This window comes from Enhydra lutris, unplaced genomic scaffold (genome assembly GCF_002288905.1).
Source record: "Enhydra lutris kenyoni isolate GAN:26980312 unplaced genomic scaffold, ASM228890v2 scaffoldscaffold38, whole genome shotgun sequence".
NCBI lineage: Eukaryota > Metazoa > Chordata > Mammalia > Carnivora > Mustelidae > Enhydra > Enhydra lutris.
In genome coordinates this window covers 1158504-1178332 of record NW_019154122.1, presented here as the reverse complement: position 1 = coordinate 1178332, position 19829 = coordinate 1158504, and the positions used below count along the sequence as shown (strand labels likewise).

The 19829-nt window shown below is 43.6% G+C and overlaps 1 protein-coding gene across 2 annotated transcripts in view; it reads left to right on the top strand.

Annotated features, from left to right (window-relative positions):
* The first annotated feature begins 4565 nt into the window (after positions 1-4565).
* LOC111154705 (transmembrane protein 57) overlaps positions 4566-19829 on the top strand; it is a 63556-nt gene continuing 48292 nt past the window's right edge. The window contains exon 1 of one of the 2 annotated variants that reach the window (XM_022514555.1): positions 4566-4732. In XM_022514555.1, coding sequence (XP_022370263.1) covers positions 4653-4732 — 80 coding nt within the window. In that variant the 5' untranslated portion in view covers positions 4566-4652. The remainder of the gene's footprint in view (positions 4733-19829) is intronic. The other variant, XM_022514556.1, reaches the window with a different exon arrangement.

The window sequence follows — 19829 nt, the reverse complement described above, 5'->3', positions numbered from 1 at the left end:
ATCAAGGTGGTTAAGAACCCAGGCTCTGATGCCAGAATTTCTGAGTTTGAATCTGGGTTCTGTCACTTATTGTGTGACCTTAGGCAAAGAACTGAATTGCTCTGTGCCAGTTTTCTCCTCTGTAATATGGCATCAGTAATCATCCCTACCTCGTGGTGTTGTTGTGAGGATGAGATCAAAGTGGATATGGTGCTTAGAGCAGTGACTGTATGTGGTTAAGTGCTGTGCGTCACCATTCTCCATGCCACAGGACTTCTGTGGTAAGAATATGTGACCCTGTTTGACTAGCCCCCTTTGTAGGATTATCTGGGTTATTTCTAAACTGTTCCTGTTCTAAACACTACAATGAATATCCTCCATTAACAGGGTTCTCTAGGGGACACAGATACATGTATGAGAGGTGGCCATCCCAATGTCTGGACTTTTCTGTGACTCCTGAGGCATGGGAACCAAATTCAAGGCAGCTGGCCCAGCCCTGCCTGGTGGGCTTGAGGGGGGGAATGTAGTTTTCTTTTCTTTTCTTTTTAAAGATTTTATTAAGGAGCAGGCTCCCTGCTGAGCAGAGAGCCCGTTGCGGGGCTCGATCCCAGGATGCTGGGATCACGACCTGAGCCGAAGGCAGAGGCTTTAACCCACTGAGCCACCCAGGTGCCCCGGAATGTAGTTTTCTTATTTGTGAAACAGGGTGTGATGATCACTCTCCAGGCTATTCTGAGCCATTCTGAGCTCAGGTGAAGCTCAAGTGCAAATCTCAATCCCTTGCTCATCAAATGTCCCAGGAGAAGAGGAGGGACAGCCCTGAATTCTTTTTTTTTTTTTTAAGATTTTATTTATTTATTTGACAGAGAGAGAGATCATAAGTAGGCAGAGAGGCAGGCAGAGAGAGAGAAACAGTCTCCCTGCTGAGCAGAGAGCCCGATGCGGCACTCGATCCCAGGACCCTGAGATCATGACCTGAGCTGAAGGCAGTGGCTTAACCCACTGAGCCACCCAGGCACCCCAGCCCTGAATTCTTGACTGGGTCTTGGTCTTTTGAGTGAGAACAAATGATTTCCCTTCCCTGTCTTACTCATCTGTAAAATGGCCACTGATCTCCCCTGGTTCCTGACTGGTAGTGGAGGTATGGGGAGTTGGGGGTGCTCTGTGGCAGGCGGGAGGTCTGCCTCATTTCTGCCCAGGTCTGTGCCCTTAGGATCCCAAAGAGCTATTTGAGGGCTCAGAGGGGAAAGGCTGGCACTTGATTGGAGCCAAAGGGGGTGTGGGCTAGGGTGGGCCAGAAAAAGAGATGGTCTGGCTGGGGCAGAAGGAGTGAAAGAACGAAATGGAGAAGGGCAGTTGTCCTGTGGGCTCTTGGCAAGAGGACTGTTCTCATCATCCCACTCAAGCCAATCACCCGACTAACACCAGATACAACCTATAGCATCACAGCTTGATCTCACTCAGCTGTTCCTTGAGCTAAACTGCTCTGCCAAGCCAACTGCATAATTTTATTTTCTCTGAGCCTCAGTTTTCTCATCTGTAAAATGGAGCTAATATGACCTGCTTCTAAACATAGGGCTTGAAGGGTCTCCAGAGGGGATCTTGGCACAGCTGTACGCAGGTAACTCAACACCAGGGAGTTAAGACTGGAACCCAGAACTCCAGATTTTCTCTGTTCTCTCTTTCTCCCATGTAGCCCTATGCTTGAGAGTAACTCCCAGTAACTCCATGCTTCTCCCATGGCATGGAATGTCTTTATCAGGATGGTAGGCTAGACAGTGAGCTTCAGCGCCTCTGTCATCTTTTCCAGGATTACTCACCTCTTCATTTCAGAGTGTGTCATGGCACTGTCCTAGATAACAGGGACATAAGGGGGAGTGGAAAAGACCATGGATATGGCCCTGTTATAACCTTACTGAGTTGGCTGTTTGTCTCTGGCCTGGGTAATCTGGAACTTTGAGGTTCTGGAGCTGATGGCTATTCAGATCTAGGGTCCCATGGAGTCTGGAGCCAGGATCTTACCATGAAAACTTCCTAATGCATTCAAGCCACCAGCATATTGATTTTTAGGTCCTGTCTGTATCCTCCTCCATGAACAAATTCACCTTGGCAGCTGAAGCCTTTCCCTGCTGCTCCAAGCAGAGTGTTCCATTCAGACCCTTACACAATGATGGGCAGCCTTGGTGGAAGTTTGAGCTCACAGAGTTTGTTATCCTTGGCCACGCAGGGCCACTTTATCAACATGCTGGAGAGAAGTGAGGGATGAAAAACAAGTATACTATTAATAGTAATAGTTTGCTGTTACCTACTGCATGCCCAAGTGGAAACAGAGGTTCTAAAATTCTGTAACGTGCCCAAGCTAGTAAGTGGCTAAGCTGGTCTGAAAAGGCAGGTACTCTTGTGATTTTTCAAAATTGCATCTCTTCGGAATATGGATCCAATCTCCCAAGAAGCTTTTGTCCTTGGTGGATGAACAAGCCTACCCAGGAAACTGACTTAGGAGCAGCACTGGGGAGATGCTCTGTGTGGGAGCAAAGGCAGGAAGAAGGGAAGATAAGGCTGCAATGGGTTTGAGGACAGTGAGTAGATAAGGCTTGCTGGCCTGGGTAGGCCTGGAAAAGGAGACTGGGTCTCCCTTGCGACAGCTCTGGATGCCATAACAAAGAGAATGGTTTTCAGGTTTGGAGGATCTTTAGAGATTTGTGAGCAGGGTAAAACAAAGAAGAACAGCAGATGAGAATGATGAATTTGATACAAATTACAAGTTCCTCCTTGGGGGTAATTATAGGGTAGGAAGAGGTCCACACACCTCAGGACAAAACCAGATACCATCTACTTCCTGGAAGTTTTTAAAATGTGCTGGAAGACCACCTCACAGTCCCACTGCTGGTGTGTGGTTAAGTTGGTACAGCCACTTGATGGGAGATTCAGCAGCCATCAGAAATATTTAGGGAGAATGCATAGTAACATGGGCCTATGTTTACATTAAGGTACAGAATACAAAAAGACGGACCTTAAAGGCCCTCAGTGGCAACCCTGTTGGGACCCCTCGCACTTTTGAGAGCTTTTTCTGTATGTTCACTTAATAAACTTCTTTTGTTCTACACACACACACACACACATACACACAGAACAGAACACAAAGTTGAATATCTAGTATGATCACTACTCTGTTCAGTAATAATAGCAGCAATAGGAATAAGAATATCACCTATGGGGGCAAATAGGAAAAAAAGAAAAAATTTAGAATGCTGATAGTGGTCGTGATAAGGTGAAGAGATTCATGAGTGTTTCTTCTCCCTTCAGCTACTTTTTGACAGCTGCCCAGTTCTCTTTAATGACATTCTTTTTAAAAGAATCTTTGCTGTCTTTTCTAATGTGATTTTTTTCATACCTACGTTGCAAGGGAATAATGAGGAGTAAATAAGTAAGTATATGTAAAGCACTTAGCACGGTGCCTGGCACAAAATCGGAGCTCTAGGAAGGTTGGGTGAGGGGTCGCTGGCCGGTGTCCCAACATCTGAGAAGCCCGGCCCTCGCCGCGGAGCAGCCGCTCTTAGTCCCCGCGGCATGGGCCCCTCGCGCAGCACGACACGTCCCCGACGCTGACGCTCGCCGTGTCCAGCAGGCGCTATGCCAGCGGAGCCAGCCACGCAGCCCGCCCTGCGGACGTGGAGCGAGGGTCGCACCTCCCCACACACACCCGGCAGCCCAGCGCGACGTCGCGCGCACCCACGGCCCCGCCCCCTGTGACGCATACTCCAGGGGGCGGGACCGCAGCAGCCCCGCCCCGCACCTCCTCCGATTGGCCGCCGCCCTGTCACCACGTCGCGGGGAGCTGGCAGGGTGTGTGTGTGTCTATGTGTGTGTGGGGTTTGCTTTGTCATTCGTATCCCCGTCGCGCGCTGACGCGGCTGGCCTGGTCAAACGCTCCAGGATCCGCAGGAAGGGCCCCCGGCGCTGACCCCGGAGGCTCCCGGAGGGGGAGGATGCTGCGAGCCCCTTACATAATGAAGCGACTGACTGGAGCACATGTCAGCGCAGAAACAGCACATGCCGCAAACCCAGGCCTCCCTATTTCATACGGTGCTAGTGATAGCGGGCACTGAATATAGCACGGTATGCTCTAGCATGGATTATCATACAATGAAACGCAATTCAACAGTCATGAAGTGTACCTTCGCAATAAAGCATAATATAGAATGTTATATTTATAGGGCCTATTTATAAGCCTCTATTTAAATCTTTTCTGATAGGCCCAGGCACGCACACAGACACTATAATGATTGGCGCATTCTTCTGTCCTTCAAAGAGGCGGGTTCTCGAGTCCGTTTTGCCTCAGCTGGCCCTTGGATTGGCCAGCAGCGGCGTAGCGGCGCCTTCCATTGGCCCCGGGGGCCGTCCGTCGGAGCCGAGGAGGCGGGCAGGCGGCTGGCTGGTGCTGGGGCGGGCGGGCCCCGGAATTGTCATTTCTTTGTTTCCGAAGGCGGAGGAGGCTCTGAGCCCCCCCTCCCCGTCCCACCCCCTCCCCCCGGGTGCTGGCTCCATGTCTGTGTGACCGGCCCCAGGGGTAGAGTCCAGGCCCGACGCGGGGCGGGCCGGCGGCGGCGGCGGCGGCCGAGGTGAGAGACGGCAGCGGAGGCGGCGCGGGCACCCGGCCCCCCAGCGGGAGGATGAAGCGGCGGAACGCCGACTGCAGTAAGCTCCGCCGCCCCCTAAAGCGGAATCGGATCACCGAGGGCATCTACGGCAGGTGAGCGGCGGCGCCCCCGCCTCCGCCCGCGCGGGCCCCGCGGCCCCCGGTCGGCTCCGGAGGGGCCCGGCCCCGTTATGTAACCCCGACTAGGCCGCACTCCCGCGCCGGGGGCTCTCCGGAGGAGCGCAGCCCGGGGGGCTCCGGCCGGCCCGCAGGGGTGCGCTCCGGGGGCGCGGGGCGTGGCGAGGGCCGCCGGCTGGGTGGAGAGGGCGCGGCGGGCGCTGGCCGAGGAAGCAGCCGAGCCGCCGTTGGGCGCTCCCTGGCCCCGCCGGGGCGGGGGGGGAGGGGCGACGAGCCCCCTCCCCTCCCGCAACCCTGGTCCGCGCCGCGGGGCCCCGAGGGCCGTTCCGGGGAACGCCGGGCCTCCGCTGGCCCCCCAGTTCCGCTCTGGCCTGAGAGTCGCCGGCCTGAGTCGGGAGGCGCGTGGACCATATGCACTAGGAGGAAAGGCTGACAAAGTTGGGAGCAGACAGTGGCCCCACGGTCCCCAGCGGACTGGGCAGGTGGCCACGTTGCCCCTTCTTTCTACCTCTACTTCTCTTGCGGGATCTCAGGCTTGGCACCGCGGGCTAAAGCCGATACCCCCTAATCATGCCCTGTGGCCCCGCTCCAGACTCAGAAGGAGCGGATGATCATTTTCTCAGCAAACATTATTTTGACCATTCTAAGCAGATAGTTTTCATCGAACCTTTTAAAAGGGATTTTTTTCCAAACTCAAAATTTTCTTTTTCTGACGGAAAAAAAAAAAAAAAAAGACAGCATCCCTTTAAATAGAAACTGAATTCACTGCTCTGAGGGGGAGAAGGACAACAGGTCTATGGGGCAATTTAGTGACAATCACAGCTTCCTAAGCAGAACTTGTGTACGACCTGTTATTTTCTGGTTCTTCTTAGAATGTTAATTCTGAATGGGACTTGCCTTGATAAATGATTTCGGTGGAGAAATAATTAATTTACAAAGGAGAATTCTCAGCATGTGCATTTTGGCTTAATTGAGCCTTCGTGGTATTTTACAGTTTAGCTCTTAGAGCTGTACGATTTAGAGAAATATGTGAGGTAGTTGATAACACTCAAGTTGTCACTAAGCTAATGACCAAATCTTTGCATAACTGTACACCTTGCACATGCTCTTGTTTACATATATGGAAGATTGCTTTTCACAAAGCAGCTGAGTGATGTAAACATCAGGGGTTTCTTTATTTCAAGTTCAAAAGCATTAAGAAGTCAAAGTATAAAGTTCTTATGTATATTTATCCTTCTGTATAAGTATATTCTTATGTAATGAGCCATAGATCATAGGAATCATTCATTCATTCATTCATTCAACAAATGTATGTGCTATGTGCCAGGCTCTGTTCTAGCTCTGAGGGTACAGCAGTCAGTAAAACAGGCCAAAGTCCATGCTGAATCAATCAAACCTGATCATTTAAACTAAAAGTGAAAAAGCAAAAACATTTTCCTACAGATTTAATGGGGGGGGGAATGTCTCTTCAAATTGAAGACACTATGGTCCTGTAGGAAGGATTTTTTTTCTGCCCATTGAAAACAATTTGAACAACTTAATAGTGACACAAGAATAGAAAAAGCATATTAAACAGAATTGTAGACCAAGGACTTTGAATGGCTGCTAGTCACAGTAACATATGATGATATACTTTTATACAAAGAAGACTGGGGATCCCATATTGTTTACATGTGTTATATTTTGACATCTCTTTATATTTGGACAAATGATGCCCAATTTAATACCTGCTTGATAGTAACCACTCAATCAACATGAACAATGTGAATTCATTGTCTAGTGAAGATCTGTTATTTTAGTGATGAACTTTTGGAATTCAAATGTTCTTACTCTAAAGTAAATATGCTATACAAGTTATTCAGAGTTTTGCTGTAATATTTTATTTTATTTTTTAAAGATCTTATTTATTTATTTGACAGAGAGAGACTCAGCGAGAGAGGAAACACAAGCAGGGGGAATGGGAGTGGGAGAAGCAGGCTTCCTGCTGGGGAGGGAGCCTGATTTGGGGCTCAATCCCAGGACCCTGGGATCGTGACCTGAGCTGAAGGCAGACGCTTAAGAACTGAGCCACCCATGCGCCCCTTGCTGTAAAATATTAAAACCCAACAGCTCTCAAATCTGTTTACCCTTCTCTGTTTGGCATTCTTTAAGTTAGATGTTAATCAAAGACCTACATATATTTCTAGCTGTCTTTCCTTTTGGAGCATCATATATCAAATGAATGTTTTAATTCACATACCTGTTTCTTAGTTTATAATATGGAGTATTGGACTAAAGAATAAGATCATAGTTTTGTTTTTTTCAAATTCTGTTTTGAAAAAATGTTTAGAAATTTTTCCTTTATTTCTAAAGCAAACAGAATGAGTGGGCTAGTTATAAATTATGGTGTTTGAGGATTTGTGAATATTGAATTTCTGTGATCATTGAATTTAACTCTGTATTAAATCGTTCTTCATACCATCTATTGCCCATTTTGTTTTTCAACATCTGGCCAATTTTGGTCCCATTAAACAGAGAGCTTGGCTTTTTTTCTGAGACCCTGTTGACAGTTTTGATAACCACTATCTACTGTTTCACAGCATAACGTTTCATGAATGTTATTTTCATGTTCTCAGTCTGCACAACTTTTTGAGTCTGGGCATAGCAAGGAGGCAGCTGTGGTGAAAAGAGCACTGGACCTCGGGCATCAGGAGACCTGGGTTTGGACTCAGAATCCCAGCTCTGCCACTTTAAGCCCCATTCTCTCATCTGTCAGATGAGTCTTGAGGTCTAAAGGAGCTGGTGTTCAGTTTGCGAAACTCTGTAAATTCTAGAGGGCTATACAAATATTATTTACCATGTTGTTGTTATCACAGTTTAACATGTTTGGTTTATTCTTTAAGGAGGCAAGAGAGACTATGAGATTTGCTACAGCTATAAACAGAAGTTGAGTAGTCAAAACAAAGGGTCAGTTGCTGCTTGGTCTTGCTGGAAAAAATCCTATTGCTGAGACGTTTTAAATCTTGGGCTCCAATCCAGCAACTGTGACTGAGGTGATTGTCAAATGATATGGTTATTGTCAGTATAATGACTGTGATAGAATCGTTTTTGGGGCAAGGTAGAAGGAAAACGGATTTTAGACATATCAGCATTATCTACGTTTATATGTGTGCCCATTGTTTGAAAACTGAAAGGTACAGATATCTTATTCCAGTCAAATTAATAATCAAGAATAAGAAAAGAGAAACAGGAATGGTGATGATTGTCTTTTATGTTATTAAGGACTAAAATTCAAAACACATTTAAAAATCATTCGTGCCAGCACAGATCTAGAGTGGGAATTCAGTATTCAATAAATGCTGTGTGTGTGAGTTAATAAATAAATGAATATAAATTAGTTCCTCTTACTTGGTTAAGAACCTCCATTGTTCAGGGAATTGTGAAGGATACAGGATAGGATATGATTTCTTGTCTTCAAGGAGTTTACAGTCTAGTCGATCATCATAATGCCCTCTTAAATTTACACAGTGCTTTTGAGGTTCCAGGAAACTTTGCATTCTGTTCAAGGAAAAGTATGTTTGTCGAATTACATTTTAGCTGGCTGTTTTAGTTATTCGCCTGATGCATTAACAACTTTATTTTGCCCTGTGCTATTTTACGATGAAGTAGACGGTCGCCACTAAGTGAGGGAATGTTTTCTAACTCAAATGAGATAGATGTGAAAGTACTTTGGAAATGATAAGGAACAGTTATTTAATTTCTTTTTAAGATTTTATTTATTTATTTGACAGACAGAGGTCACAAGTAGGCAGAGAGGCAGGCAGAGAGAGAGGAGGAAGCAGGCTCCCTGCTGAGCAGAGAGCCCAATTTGGGGCTTGATCCCAGGACCCTAGGATCATGTCCTGAGCTGAAGGCAGAGGTTTTAACCCACTGAGCAACCCAGGCGCCCCGATAAGGAACAGTTATTAATAAGAGAAAGTAAAATAAATAACTGCACTTAACTGTGACATTTCTGAGGTCCTCGGGTTTTATGGCAGTAATTCTCTGTCCATGTCTCTGCCTTCACACATGAACCAGACACTCCCAACAGTAACATCTAATTACAAGCAGTGATTCTCCAGGTGAGGTGGGGTTGGAGTGCTCTGTAGTTTTTTAAAAGCCTTAGGGGGATCCTCTGTGGTTTACCCATCTGTCACTTTGGAACACTGGAACAAGTGTTCCCCCACTTCCTTCCCCCTGAGAATTACTGACTTTATAATGGGAAGATGAGGAGATGAGGTGTGGTAAGTAGCAGACAGGGGCAGAGATGTTTATGTTGAAAGCCTCTGCAGTTAAAATTGTTTCTTGCCCAAGTAGGCACAGTAAGCATTTTAAGTAAGGCACATGTGTTAAGCTTCAGGAAACTATTTTATATCTTTGTTTTAGGTGGTTGAAGGAAGCGCCCCTTCACTCATGAATTTACAAATACTTCCTGTCGCCATGTGTGTGGGGGGGAGTGTTCTGCCTGCCACCTGTGGCTTAGGGGGTGTGGGGCTGGCCCTGACTCTTAGCTTCTGACAACTTCACGCCTTCCCGCTAGAGCTGAGGACTCAGGACATCCCTGATAGATGGAATACCTTGTCCCATCTTTGTTTTAGGAGAGCGTTTCCTGGCCTTTGACTTCTGAAGTGATCAAAGTTTGCATCCCTCTCAGCTTCCTAATTTCCTTATTCAGACCCTAGTCTAGCTAATCTCACCTCCAGAGATTTCACTTGCCGGCTTTTCCTGCCTCTTTAATTAATGATGTTTCCTAAGCCTCATTTTAGCCTCCTCTGGGCTATGCTTCTTAAAGCCACTAGAGGCTGGCATGACCCTTGGCAGCCTTGATTGTACTCGTGTTCTTGCCACCGAAACCCCAGACGCCAGTGTTGCAACCTCACAGCCTAAAAGCACTTTGGTAATCTTGGGAGGCTTTGACTTCAGCCACACTGGACCCGACAGGAAAGTGCTAGATTCTGTATTGTTTTAGTGGGGTGTTGGGGAAGGGCATAAGTATTGACTAACCTTCCCAGGGAGCTGTTTACCTAATCCTTGTATTTGCAGTTTCCGTGGAGTGCATTTAAAGAAATCTGCCACCCTGGAGTTTTGTACTTAGTTTTTGCCAGTAGTGTATTACCTTAAAAGAAAGGTACTTTCCTCCAGCTTTCATCTGAGTCTTCTCATCTGAGTACTTTTGGCAGTTTAGTTTCATTAGATGTTTTGAAAATCCCTTTCAATTTCTGCTACCAGTTGAGGCAGGGGAAGGAGGGAACATGCTTATTTGCTTTAAAGCTTCCTGTTTTATTAGTGACATTCTCCTTTTTCTTTGATTCCTCGTGGCCTTTCTTGAACGTCACTAGATCTGGAGATTGATTTTAATGGTAGACTTAGTAACTTAACTATTTTCACTTTCTTCTTAGTTATTTGCCAAACATTCTGGAGCCAGTTCCTGTTCTTTAGGCACTTATGTTTCCAGGGTCTTTTTCTTTGGCCGTTTCTCCCAGATCTTCCCGCCGATATTAACCCTTTGGGGGTTTGTATGTGTAAATAAATGTGTTTTGTTTTGTCATGTTCTAGGCTACCATCCAGGTGATACTTAAGGGGATGTAATAAAATATAACATATACCTTGTGGAGTCTGGAGGGTCAGATAGAAATTTTCAATATGGTTAAGACCTCAAAGTGAAATACTGTAATTAGGTTACTTTCCTTTATTCCTTCCTTCCTCCCTTCCTTTCCTTCCTTTCATGGGGCTCAAACTCATAACCCTGAGATCAAGAGTCACATGCTGTACCAACTGAGCCCACCAGATGCTCCTGGGTTACTTTTTTTTTTTTTTTAAGATTTTATTTATTTATTTGACAGAGCGATCACAAGTAGGCAGAGAGGCCACAAGTAGGCAGAGAGGCAGACAGAGAGAGGGGGGGGAAGCAGGCTCCCTGCTGAGCAGAGATCCTGATGTGGGGCTCCATCCCAGGACCCTGAGATCATGACCTGAGCTGAAGGCAGAGGCTTTAACCCACTGAGCCACCCAGGCGCCCGTCCTGGGTTACTTTTCTTGATGAAATTTAGTGTGCTCTTCAAAAAGATACTGATTACTTTTATTCTCTAGGCTTACTAGATTTGGATGTAATTATTTTCCTTGGATCATTTTTAAGAAATAGGCCCAGAAGAATAAAGTTTTTTGCTCAACAAGCTATGTAAGTATAATGGTACAGACCAACAGTAGAAACACATATCCTTTGCTAGATTTTTTTTTTCCCCATCATGAATTTCTTGAAATACCCAAGGACTGACCATTTCCTCAAGGTCTCTCACCTTTAGGCACATGGATCTTGGTAATGGAAACTTTAAAAAACATAATCAACTGTTTGAATGTATTCTTTGAGGCTTTATATCTTCACTTCGACATTTTACTTAACTGATACCAAATTGGCCTTGGCTCATCAACTTTCCACAATGCCTACCATCCCCACACTTTGAAGCCCGTTCATAGCACCAACCTTCATTCCTTTGTTTTCCTCTGCTGGTTTTAAGGACAGTGTACTCACATTGAGTGACGGGATTGTGACATCAGAAATAATTTTCCCTCATCCATCTCTTCTGTTGCGTTTTCTTTTTTAGAGGCTTTGCATTTAGTGGATTGAGATAGTGCAGCTAGTCCACTTGAGGGATATCTGTAGACTCACTAATGCATTTATACTGTTTGAGATCTCTTTCCTTACCTAGCACAGGGGAGGTGGCTAGAAACAGTCTAGCTCTGTTTTTTTTTTTTTTTTTTTTTTAAAGATTTTATTTATTTATTTGACAGAGAGAGATCACAAGCAGGCAGAGAGGCAGGCAGAGAGAGAGGAGGAAGCAGGCTCCCCGCTGAGCAGAGAGCCCGATGCGGGGCTCGATCCCAGGACCCTGAGATCATGACCTGAGCCGAAGGCAGCGGCCTAACCCACTGAGCCACCCAGGCGCCCCTCTAGCTCTGTTTTTAAATTACATTATTACTTCGTTCATCTTTAAAGCACTTCTAAAAACCAAATAATTGCTCAGTACTAAAGTCAATATTTTGCCTATCTTGTAGTGAGGGCACTTGAGTTATAGAGAGAGTGAGTGCCATGTTCATAGTCAAACAAAAAGTCCTGTCTCAGAGGTGAGAAATACTAAGGCTAGAGTCTTCTTTCTCAGATGTAATAAGCATTATTTTCTTGTCTTGCTCTAGGCTTGACAAGCTATACCTCATGGTTTATGGTAATTATGACTTCTAAAAAAATGAATTATCTTCTTATTTTTGAATTACATGTTTCTCTATTACAATGATGATTCTCTATTACAGTGATCATGTTTCTCTATTACAGTGATCGTCTAGTACAATGATCATTACAGTTTTGCTAGAAAGCACTCTCGAGTTGTCCCATCTTTTGTGCAGTAGTTATTACTTTAAAGAATATTTGACTTTAGGGGACATCTGGGTGGCTCAAGTTGGTTAAGCTTCTGCCTTTAGCTCAGGTCATGATCCCAGGGTCCTGTGTCAAGTCTGCTTCTCCTTCTACCTTTCCCTATACTCCGCTCCTCTGTCTCTTTCTCTCTCTCAAGTAAATAAAATCTTAAAAAAAAAAAGAATATTTGCTTTAAATTTTTTTTTTTCTGAACTTGATTTCAAAGAATGTCCCTGACACTAGTTATGTGACCCTGAACAAGTCACTTACTTGCTTTAGCCCTCAGTTTTCTCATCTGTAAAATGAGGATGGTAAATAATACCACCTACTTTAGAGGACTGCTAGAAGGATAATTGAGATAAGTCACGTAAAAAACTTAGCATCATGCCCCACACAGATAATTGCTCATAATGTTATTTGCTGTTACTACTAATGTTGTTTTTTCTTCGTTGTCTTATTTTGTTCCAGTAAGGGTATTAGCTTGTTTCATATGTGAGGAAACCATGATTGCCCCAGGTTTAGTTACTTGATAGAGGCCCATATCTGTCTAACCTCAAAGTCTGTCCCGTTTCTGTTGTACAGTATTCTGTCACTTAATTGTTTCTGACTGGTGTAAGAATTTATGTGTAAGAATTCATATGATACTCTCAGACTCTGCTACATGGAGAGCAAGAATCATTATCTTCATTTTGCAGGCGGAGCGACAGGTACCAGGAACCTTTTTTCTTTCTCAAAAAGAGAAACTCTATTAAATAAATTAAAAAAAAAACACACACACAGTATGGCTGTGACAACAGTGCAAAATGTGATAGAACCAGGATTTATTGATTGATCGAGCTCTGTTTATCTCTTGCTTTAAGGGACATTAGTGAGGGGCGCCCGGGTGGCTCAGTCATTTGAACATCTGACTCTTGGTTTTGGCTCAGGTCATGATCTCGCAGTAATGGGATCGAGCCCTGTGTCAGTCTCCACGCTCAGTGAGGAGTCTGCTTGAGAGTCTCTCTCTCTCCCTCCCCCTCTGCCCTTCCCCTTCTTAAAATAAATAAATCTTAAAAAAAAATAAAGGACGTTAGTGAAATAATTACTGAAATTTGAATAAGGTGTCTAGATCAGATAGTAGTAACATATCAATGTTAATTTCCTGACTTCGATTAAAAAAAAACCAATAAAACATATATAGGGGGATAATGATAATAAGAACATGGTAAAATGTTTTATCATTTGTGTATTCTGAAACCTATAAAGGAACCCTTTGTACTATTCCTGCAACTTTAAGTCCAAGTTATTTCAAAATGAAGAGTTAAAAAAAATAAAAGTAACACATACTTGTTATGAACGAATTAACACAATAGTATATTAGCGCATAATGCAACACAGACCTTAGTACTCCTGCTCTGGGGTGATGACTGTTATATAATTTTTAAGTATCATTTTTTTTTCTATATAAGCAAATGTGTATTTCTTAACAAAAATAGGGTTCCATTTCACATACAAGTTTCTTGGCTTTTCTCCTCACTTAATCTCTTTTCCTTTTTTTCCCATGGAAATATATTCATTTATGTTTGTTAGCAGCAGCACAGCATTCCACGTAGAATTCACTTCTCTGTGGTCTCCAGACTCCCGTTCCTGTGCTCTTTCAACAGTGCCCCGCAGCCTCTGAGTTCCTGGTTCCTCAGGTTTCTTTCCTATGAAAGGGTAATAACTACCCTGCCTATTTCACAGTTGTAAGACTAAAATGAGATAATTAATATGAAAGCATTTGGGAAAATTACACATGTGATGTAAGCGTAAGGTGTGATTAGGTAGATGATTATTACTGCTGAAGGTAAGAGGTGTAATCCTGTGGGTTGTTCCCTCTCTCCTCACGCGCTTCCAGCACTAGCCTCTGAACCTCACAGAGTCCATACTGTCAAAAGTGGTATGGTTTTTATTTTTTTTTAATATTTTTAAAATATTTTCAAGATTTTTATTTATTTATTTGACAGAGACAGAGATCACAAGTAGGCAGAGAGGCAGGCAGGCAGAGAGAGAGGGGGAAGCAGGCTCCCGAATGAGCAGAGGAGCCCGATGCGGGGCTCGATCCCAGGACCCTGAGATCATGACCTGAGGTGAAGGCAGAGGCTTAACCTACTGAGCCACCCAGGTGCCCCTGGTTTTTTTTTTTTTTTTTTTTTAGATGGAAGTGTTTTTGAAGCAGAATTTCTAAAACTCTTAAGTTCTCCGATTGTGTTAAGTTACAGTACCTGGTTTGTGTGCAGCCTGTCTAGTCCTTTGCAAAAACACTAAAGCACATAATTCTTTTTTATAATATTTATTTATTTATGTTTTATTTTTACTTATTTTCAAAAGATTTTATTTATTTATTTGACAGAGAGAGATCACGGGGCAGAGAGGCACGCAGAGAGGGAGGGGGAAGCAGGTTCCCTGCAGAGCAGAGAGCCGTATTCAGGGCTCGATCCCAGGACCCTGAGATCATGACTCGAGCCGAAGGCAGAGGCTTAACCCATTGAGCCACCCAGGCGTCCCTATTTATTTATATTAGAGAGAGAGCATGCGCGTGGGAGAGGGGGTGGTTGGGAAGGTTAGAGGGAGAGAGAATCCCAAACAGTCTTCGCACTGTGACCAACAAGAGGCTTGATCTCACAACCACCGGCTCACAACCCTTGCGGAAATCACGGGTCAGTCGCTCCACCGACTGCGCCACCCAGGCACCCCACCACACAATTCTTAAAAGCTTTTTTTTTTTTTTAATATTTTATTTATTTATTTGACAGAGATCACAAGTAGGCAGAGAGGCAGACAGAGAGAAAGAGAGAGAGAGAGAGAGAGAGAGAAGCAGGCTCTTGGCTGAGCAGAGAGCCCGATGTGGGACTTGATCCCAGGACTCTGAGATCATGACCTGAGCCGAAGGCAGCGGCTTAACCCACTGAACCACCCAGGCGCCCCTTCTTAAAAGCTTTTTAAAGAGATTTCTATTCTAGGTTTTCTTTATTCTTTCTAAATTGGGCATTTTTTACACTAGATTTGTCATTGCAGTGGCGGTGTGTGCGTGTGTAATTGACTCTCGAAAGATTCTCTTGGCAGTCTGCAAGAGGCTAGAGCAGAAAAGAGAAATAAGGTGTAGCTTGGGTCTTCTCAGGCATCCTCCTGTCTGGTTGCACACCGGGAGGCAGGTGCAGCAGGATGAGGCCATTTTACCCCGCTGCCGTGCACAGCCTTCTCTAGTCCTCCATCTCTCAAGTTAGTTTTGTCTCGACCTCTTTCCGCTCTTGGTTTATATGGGTTATATCTATCAACATTTGCTGTATTCAAAATTAAGGTGGACACATTTTAAATAATTACAAGCTGATGTAAAAATAATAAATTCATGAGAAGAGTGGTGTGGCTTTACATTTTTGCACATTTCTTTAATGTTAGGCTTACTAGAAGACACTTCGAGAACCCTCACTGTAGGCCGAGCCAGTGGCAGGCAGGCCAAATGGAGTGATAGTTTGGTACGCAGAGCAGGGCTGATTATATTCATTTCTTCCTATGGAAGACCCGAACAGACTGGGAGCAGGTTCATGGTGATCTTTGGAGCAGAACCTGTGTTTGTTTCCTTTGTCATTGTTGCATTGTTCAGATACCCTTCCCAGTCATCTGTGCATGATCTTTCCGTCTACCTTCATTTCAAGTGTGTAGTTTGGGAAAGGCCTTGCTGTCGATCCTAAGCACTCTTGTGCATTGCAGGTCATTCATTCAACAAATATTTGTTGAGTTTTTGTAGTATGCAGGGTGTTCTGCTGGGCACTGAGGATAAAGTAGGGAACAAAGTAGGTAGCTCTTTTGTTCTTGTGGACTGTACATTTAAACAGTTAATTAAATAAAATACTATTTATTTATAACTGTGATTAAAAGTTCTTATGGTACAGGATGTTATGAGCATATAGTGGGGTAACAGTCTTTACTAATCAGTCTTTACTCAGGGAGGCTTTTTAAAATGAAGTCATGTTTGGGTGTTCTGTGCTAAAGGATGAGTGCAGTAATAGAAGTGCTTCGTTTGGTTAAATTGTACTTAGGTGGGGATCTTGTCATCTTGTCTGTGACTCAGAAAGAAAAGTAAGAAAATGGAAGAATCATCCCTGAACAGTGATCTCAGTTGAGGGGAGGAGCGCTGAGGGTTTGGAGATAAGTACTGATTATCTTCTTTCTGAGACATTGTGGAATTCAGTGGAAGTTCCATGACAATGAGAAGCTTATACCACGAGCCAGTACTTCTCAAGTTTTAAAGTACACACAAATGGGCTAAGGGTCTGGTGAAAATGGAGGCTTAGATGAAATAGGTCTGGGATGGGTCCTGAAATAGCTGTTGCTGTTCTGAAAAGCTCCCAGTGACAAGGATGATACTGGTCCATGGACCACACTTGGAGTAGCAGGACGATGATTACACATAATCAGATTTCAGTAGGAATATCGGCTGGACAAGAGGCTGGATGAATATTCTAGAAGTGGGGTGGAGTCGGGAGAGGTATTTGATAACAGAGAAGATAGCAGTTTGGTGTGAGAAGTATCATGCTACATACTGAAAGCCAAAAGCACTTCACAGCTGCTCTTACAGAGAAGACAGGAAAGCTGGGGATGGAGATAGATGGCCACCAGCACAGCCAGTGAAATCTTCTACAGAGTCATTTCTGTGGTGAGGACCAAGTGAACTAAATGGCCATTAGTCTGCCTAGGGAAAAGGTCAGGTACTGAGGATTGATGGCCACACCATGGTAATTATGTGGGCTCCAGAAAATGATCTAAATGACAGCAGCTAGTGGTACTAAAGAGAAGGTGCACTTTACTCGGAGAAAGAAAAATGTTCAGTACCTCTTCTCATTAATCGTAGATGACTAATCCATAGCTGAAGAATATTGCCAAATAGATTCAGGTTAAAAGTGGTTGTAAATGGCAAGGGTAGGAATAGAATGAGGGAGGGGAAAGAATCTTATAGTTAATAGCCACTTTGAAGGAATCACCACCATTAAGACTAATCATTGCATGTGTCTCTTCTTAATTTCATGGGCATCCAAAACAGAACCTTGTAAGACCATCAAGAGACCTTATTGGTCTGCCCTTGTTTCATTATATTATTATGGAAAATATCTTTTCATTGTAGTTATGCTTTAAGTTTTTGTTCAAGATATTTTATAGTTATTCATAAATGCATTTGGGTCAAAGAAAGTAACATCAAGTTATGAACCATGTTGTGAATGGTATGTCTAAAAATACTTTATATTTAATCACATTCTCTTCATGGTTTAAAAGAAGTATTTTAGAATGCTATAATGGCTTAAAACCTAACTTTCTCTTTCCGCTAGAATATCTTTTTGGATTTGGTTAAATCTTATGACCGTCAGAACATGGAAGGAAAGGAATTAGGTTTCTACACTGTTAAGCAGTCATTTTAGATTACTTGTCTTTTAACTTTTTTTGCATGTACCTATAGAAGGATAATAAGCATAACTTACTGATGCAGGGGACTAAGTGAATACAGAATTAGGCAACTGTCTTTTTTTTTTTTTTTTTAAGATTTTATTTATTTGACAGACAGAGATCACAAGTAGGCAGAGAGGCAGGCAGAGAGAGAGAGGAGGAAGCAGGCTCCCTGCTAAGCAGGGAGCCCAATGGAGGGCTTGATCCCAGGACCCCGGGATCGTGACCTGAGCCTAAGGCAGAGGCTTTAACCCACTGACCCACCCAGGAGCCCCCAGGCAACTGTCTTAAACTTTCTAAAACCTTGAAGGCAGAAATGAAATCAGTAGAATTCAGTACTAGTCCTAAAGTAAAATCAACTTTTTTTAAACGTGAGTAAAGGATTATTTGTTTTATATATATTTAAAAGTGTGGTGAAACATATAATGTAAAAATTCAGCGTCTTAACCACTTTTAAGTGTACAGCTCAGTAATAATACGTATATTCACATGAATGTGCAGCTAAGCTCTAGAACTCTTTTTGGAAAATTGTAAAATCTAATTTGTTCATTAGATTGCCTCTTGATTTTTAGAGGCAGGCCCACCTAAAAGGGGAGTCTGAGGAAAGTTGAGGCTATGGCATATGGCTGTGAAAGGTCAAGTTTCCTTAGATATCTGTGCTTCTAAACTGTGACTCAGTAAGATCTGGGTGTCAAGGAACATGAAAGTATGAAAGCAGTTTTGGGTTTTGTTTTTTTGTTTTTTGTTTTTTTTTTAAGAAATGAAATACAGAAAAAGGAACTCTCTTGAAGTCACATACTTGAAAAAGAATAGTCATTGTTACAAAGATGATCATTTCTGTATTGCCTTCAGTTTAAATGACTAGGTTACTAAAAAGTATTCAATAGGCTGGCATTCTTTGGATAATGCTCTCTAAACAGTGCAACAGAATGTTGCCTGCTAGCCTGGGATCCTGCCGTGCCTTGGGAGCGCTGGGAACAGTTGGTAGGACTCTCCTTTGTCCACCTGGGGAGTGGGGATGACCACACAAGATGATGTCCTCAGCGTATCTCAGTTACCTCCTCAGGGGCAGCCCCGTGGGTAAAAGTATTCAGTTGGAGAAGTAAAAACATTTCCATGTGTGCCATTTCTTAAATGCCTCAGAAACAGGGATTAGAGGCTATTATCACTTCTTTAAAACCTAGAAACAGTTCTAGAGACAAGGACAAACCTCTCAGTTTGAAAGCTAAGCAGCTTGGAAATCTAGTTTGAAATTAGATTTGTGTTCCTGAATGCCTATGTGACTCAGTTCTTCCTTCTAGTAAGATACGCCTTGCTCTCCACTGGATCAGTGATGGATTCTTAATGGGGAGAATGAGGGCTCCGTCTTCGTCTGACTAATGAGTCTAGTGAGGTGGGACTTGGAATGCAAACCTGTTTTCTTCTGGTTTGCCTTGGGTGCCTTGACTGTATAGCAAACCTCTTAATCGAAACTTATTGTCAAGCCCTAAGAAGTTCTATCAAGAGTTAATATTAGAGGGGCACCTGGGTGGCTCAGTGGGTTGGGCCTCTGCCTTTGGCTTAGGTCATGGTCTCAGAGTCATGGGATCGGGCCCCGAATCGGGCTCTGTACTCAGCGGGGAGCCTGCTTCCCCCCCCCCGTCTCTCTGCCTGCCTCTCTGCCTACTTGTGATCTTTCTCTCTGTCGAATAAGTGAATGGAATCTTTAAAAAAAAAAAAAAAAGTGTTAGTATTAGAAACTACCCCTAATTGCAAATAATGTCTCATTATGCTACTGTATCATTGAGGGTCATACCGGTCTGTTCTTGACATCTTTTTACCCTGTGGCTTTAGAGGGCAAAGAAAGAATCCTCAGTGCTGGGTCTTGCTTTTGTTGTCTGCCGCCCACCAAGTTTATCAATTTTTTTTGTAGCTTATTTTAATATACTTAATCATGATTTATTAAAATCTTGATTTTGTTGTCGGTGGTGTATATTCAGACAGCTAATATAAACACATCAGTATTGGAATGTTTGTATTACAAAGCAGCATACAAGGCTCTGGCCCAGATCAAAGTGAATTTTAGGTATTTCCAATCTATATCTAAGAAAACCTTTTTTTATTTTTTAATGCCTAAACTTAATCTGCTCCAGAATTGACTGGGTTAAGGACATAGAATTAGGGGCTTATTAGTAAGGGGCTTATTAATCT